Source organism: Austrofundulus limnaeus, unplaced genomic scaffold (assembly GCF_001266775.1).
Source record: "Austrofundulus limnaeus strain Quisiro unplaced genomic scaffold, Austrofundulus_limnaeus-1.0 Scaffold12, whole genome shotgun sequence".
In the NCBI taxonomy this organism is placed as follows: Eukaryota; Metazoa; Chordata; class Actinopteri; order Cyprinodontiformes; family Rivulidae; genus Austrofundulus; species Austrofundulus limnaeus.
The window spans coordinates 3,857,945-3,860,835 of record NW_013952414.1 but is presented as its reverse complement, the minus strand read 5'-3'; the positions used below and the strand labels follow the sequence as shown (position 1 = coordinate 3,860,835).

General features: G+C 36.7%; 1 protein-coding gene across 1 annotated transcript in view; it reads right to left on the bottom strand.

Moving 5' to 3' along the window:
- The window catches only part of dok6 (docking protein 6), a gene marked incomplete in the record, with an annotated part of 72,181 nt that overhangs the window by 28,714 nt on the left and 40,576 nt on the right, over positions 1 to 2,891 (bottom strand). Inside the window, 1 exon segment of the mRNA XM_014002351.1 lies at positions 1,020 to 1,127. Coding sequence (XP_013857805.1) covers positions 1,020 to 1,127 — 108 coding nt within the window.

Below are 2,891 nucleotides of genomic sequence, written 5' to 3'. Positions count from 1 at the left end.
CAGATTATTCTCGACACTTTCTGGAAACTTTCAAGGAAATACCCGTGTTAAATTTTTGGTGAATAACTCTCAGTTGATGTTGTCATCTGAGGCTAGTTAATTGCGCTGGTTGGCCAAATTACAAAATGAAACTCTTGGCAGTTGGTTTATAATTGTGCTCTGCATGTTAATATGTAAAGATGCCTGGGAAGCAACACACCAGGCTTTTATTTTATTTTATTTTTGAGAAAAGTGGAAAACAACAAATACCAATGGAGATTTTGTCACCATAAATACCAATAAGAAACAGAAAAATGCATATTATAATAATAATAAAAAGGTTTAAATATTAAGATTAGAAAGCTGTAGTTTGATGTTTATTTAAAATAAATGTATAATTTCACAACCTAACCTAATATATAATAAGCTGACATTCCCAAACATTATATCGGATGCTGCATCATTTTTTCCTTAAGGGGGAGCAGTATGTATTTTTCAGGCAATTAGTTTAATTTTATAACACTATAAAGTAACTTCATTTGTAATGAAAATGCTGTATATATCAAAAATAAAATTGACTTTGCATCGTAGTTTATCTAAACACCTTGAAATTGGCCTCTGCCTCTTTAAGAACCTCCTACCATTTCTGACATTCCCACTTCAGCCCATTTTCAGAACAATGCTTTGAGGAATGGGTGCTCTGTGAGGGGTAAACTTGGCTACAGACTGAGCTCCAGGGAGGAGCTTTGTGTAAGTAGGCGGAGCTTTGTACCAGCAAGCGTTTAGGCAGCTCCACATGGCTACAGGAGATTCAAGGATTTCTTAAACACGCATGGATGAGCCAAAGCAACACTCTGGGTGTGTTTTTGATGAGGAAATGGCATTATTATATGATATAAAGCTAAAACAAAAAAAACTATTTTGAATAAAAGACCTAATTTTAAGAAAAACATTTTAACTTTAAAAATTAGCATGAAGCCTGAATTTGACAAAAAAGAGAAATTAAAAAATTCAATAAAGTATTACAGACAGTTGTTTACCTTGTGAAAGCTCCTGAAGAAGGCTGCCTTCTCATCGGGGTACTTTTCTAACCGTCTGGGTCCTTTACTGGAGGCCTTCTTGAACACCAGCCAACACCTCCTGAAGATCTGACAACAAAGAGTAATTGCAACATCGTTACCAAGGCACAGCTCGTCTAAAACGTGTAGGTGGCTGGAGAACTAGAAAACAGCAAAACACAGGCTGCACATCTATAGGGGGTTGACYTCAGGAAGAACAAAATAAAAGACCAGCAGAGATCAAATTAACATAGTTTGGAAAAAAAAMCTAAATAAAACAAATGTATTGCAGCAAATCTGAGGGMTTTTTCCATTCATCAAAAATAAAGATTGGGCCTAATAGTTCATTAATGTAGTTTATTATGGGAAAGCACTGACATACCATAAATTATACGGATTCTTCAGCTGATTAAATCTCTAAACTGATTTTGATGGAATGCTTTTCCATTTTGTACAGCGATCAGCAAAGGATGCTGGAAAGGAAATTAAACCTTCGTACATTAATCAAAAACCTCCACAAATATATTAGTTCAGAATTCAAACCCCAYCGTTCACAACGTCATGTTTGTGTCTGTGAGTGATGAGTCCGCATTAGTGCTTCATGAAAATATTTGGTCAAATTCAACTCCAATTACTCTTTGTTGGACTGTGTGGCCTCCTTTTAGTGGGTTGTTCAGACAATGCACTGTTGAATTGAAAACACAGCATATTTGTTCATGAGCAATTTTGTTTTTCTTTAGTGTGGTATGTAATTTAAGTGTCAATAAAATCTAATCTTCCCTCAGAAGTTGTTTACTCTTGAGATCAATGGAACATTTGGTTAGCAGTCCAAATTTCCATGTTGTCYTCAGAGTAATCAGTTTGTCTTGGTTTCATCAGAGGTTGACTGGTTACCATTTGCTTTAGAAGTCCCCAACATCATTCCTAAGGTTGGTGTGAATGGTGAATGGTAAAATAGCCTGAACTTTTACAGGTTTTAAGTCCAAGAACTCCGAAGCGCTTTACACCACTATTCAACCGCACTTTCACACAGTGATGGTGGTAAACTACCTATAGCCACAGCCGGCAGAGGTGAGGCTGCCATTACAACAGCACAATCAACCCCTCTGATCATCACCAGCAGGCAAGATGGGTAAAGTGTCTTCCTCAAGGACATAACATGAGACGGACAGAGAGGTTTAAAATAAAACCAGAAACCCACCAGTTACAGGACGAGCCGCGACCTCCTGTCTCCACTGATGCACCTCATGGTTTAGATATTTTTGTTCTCCATCGTACCCGATTCAAAATCAGGCCAAGTACGCTGAAGTCGATTATAGATAACATTTTTTAAGGAATTCAGATCTAAATGTATTTTTTTAGAGAAAACAATGTAAATAAGGCTTACAAAGTGTCCTGAAGTAGTTTGATTGCAAAGAAAAACAAAAAAAAACAAACGTAAGAAACCATTAACAGAAAAAAACACTATTGTGATTTATGGCTGCCACGATTAGTCAATTAGTCGACGACTAATCGATTTTTAAAATAATCGATGACTAATTTAATAATCGATTAATCGTTTTCTCTTTTATTTGTTCTTTACTTTGTTTTTCTCTCCAAATTGCTTTGACATCTTCCACTGCCACATCTGCCTTTCTGTCCTTGACACACATGCACAGCAGTGGTAACTGGGGTAGGCCGTGGACATCACAACACATTATACAGACAGGCTCTGATATCATGGCTACCTGGGAACAGAGCTCAAAAGTGTGGGATCATTTTAAGAAARHGAAAGAGAAACCTGTGCAATATCTGCAGAGCAGAACTTRCCTTCCACAGCAATTATTTTTAGTTAGCATATAGCTAAAATCTAAC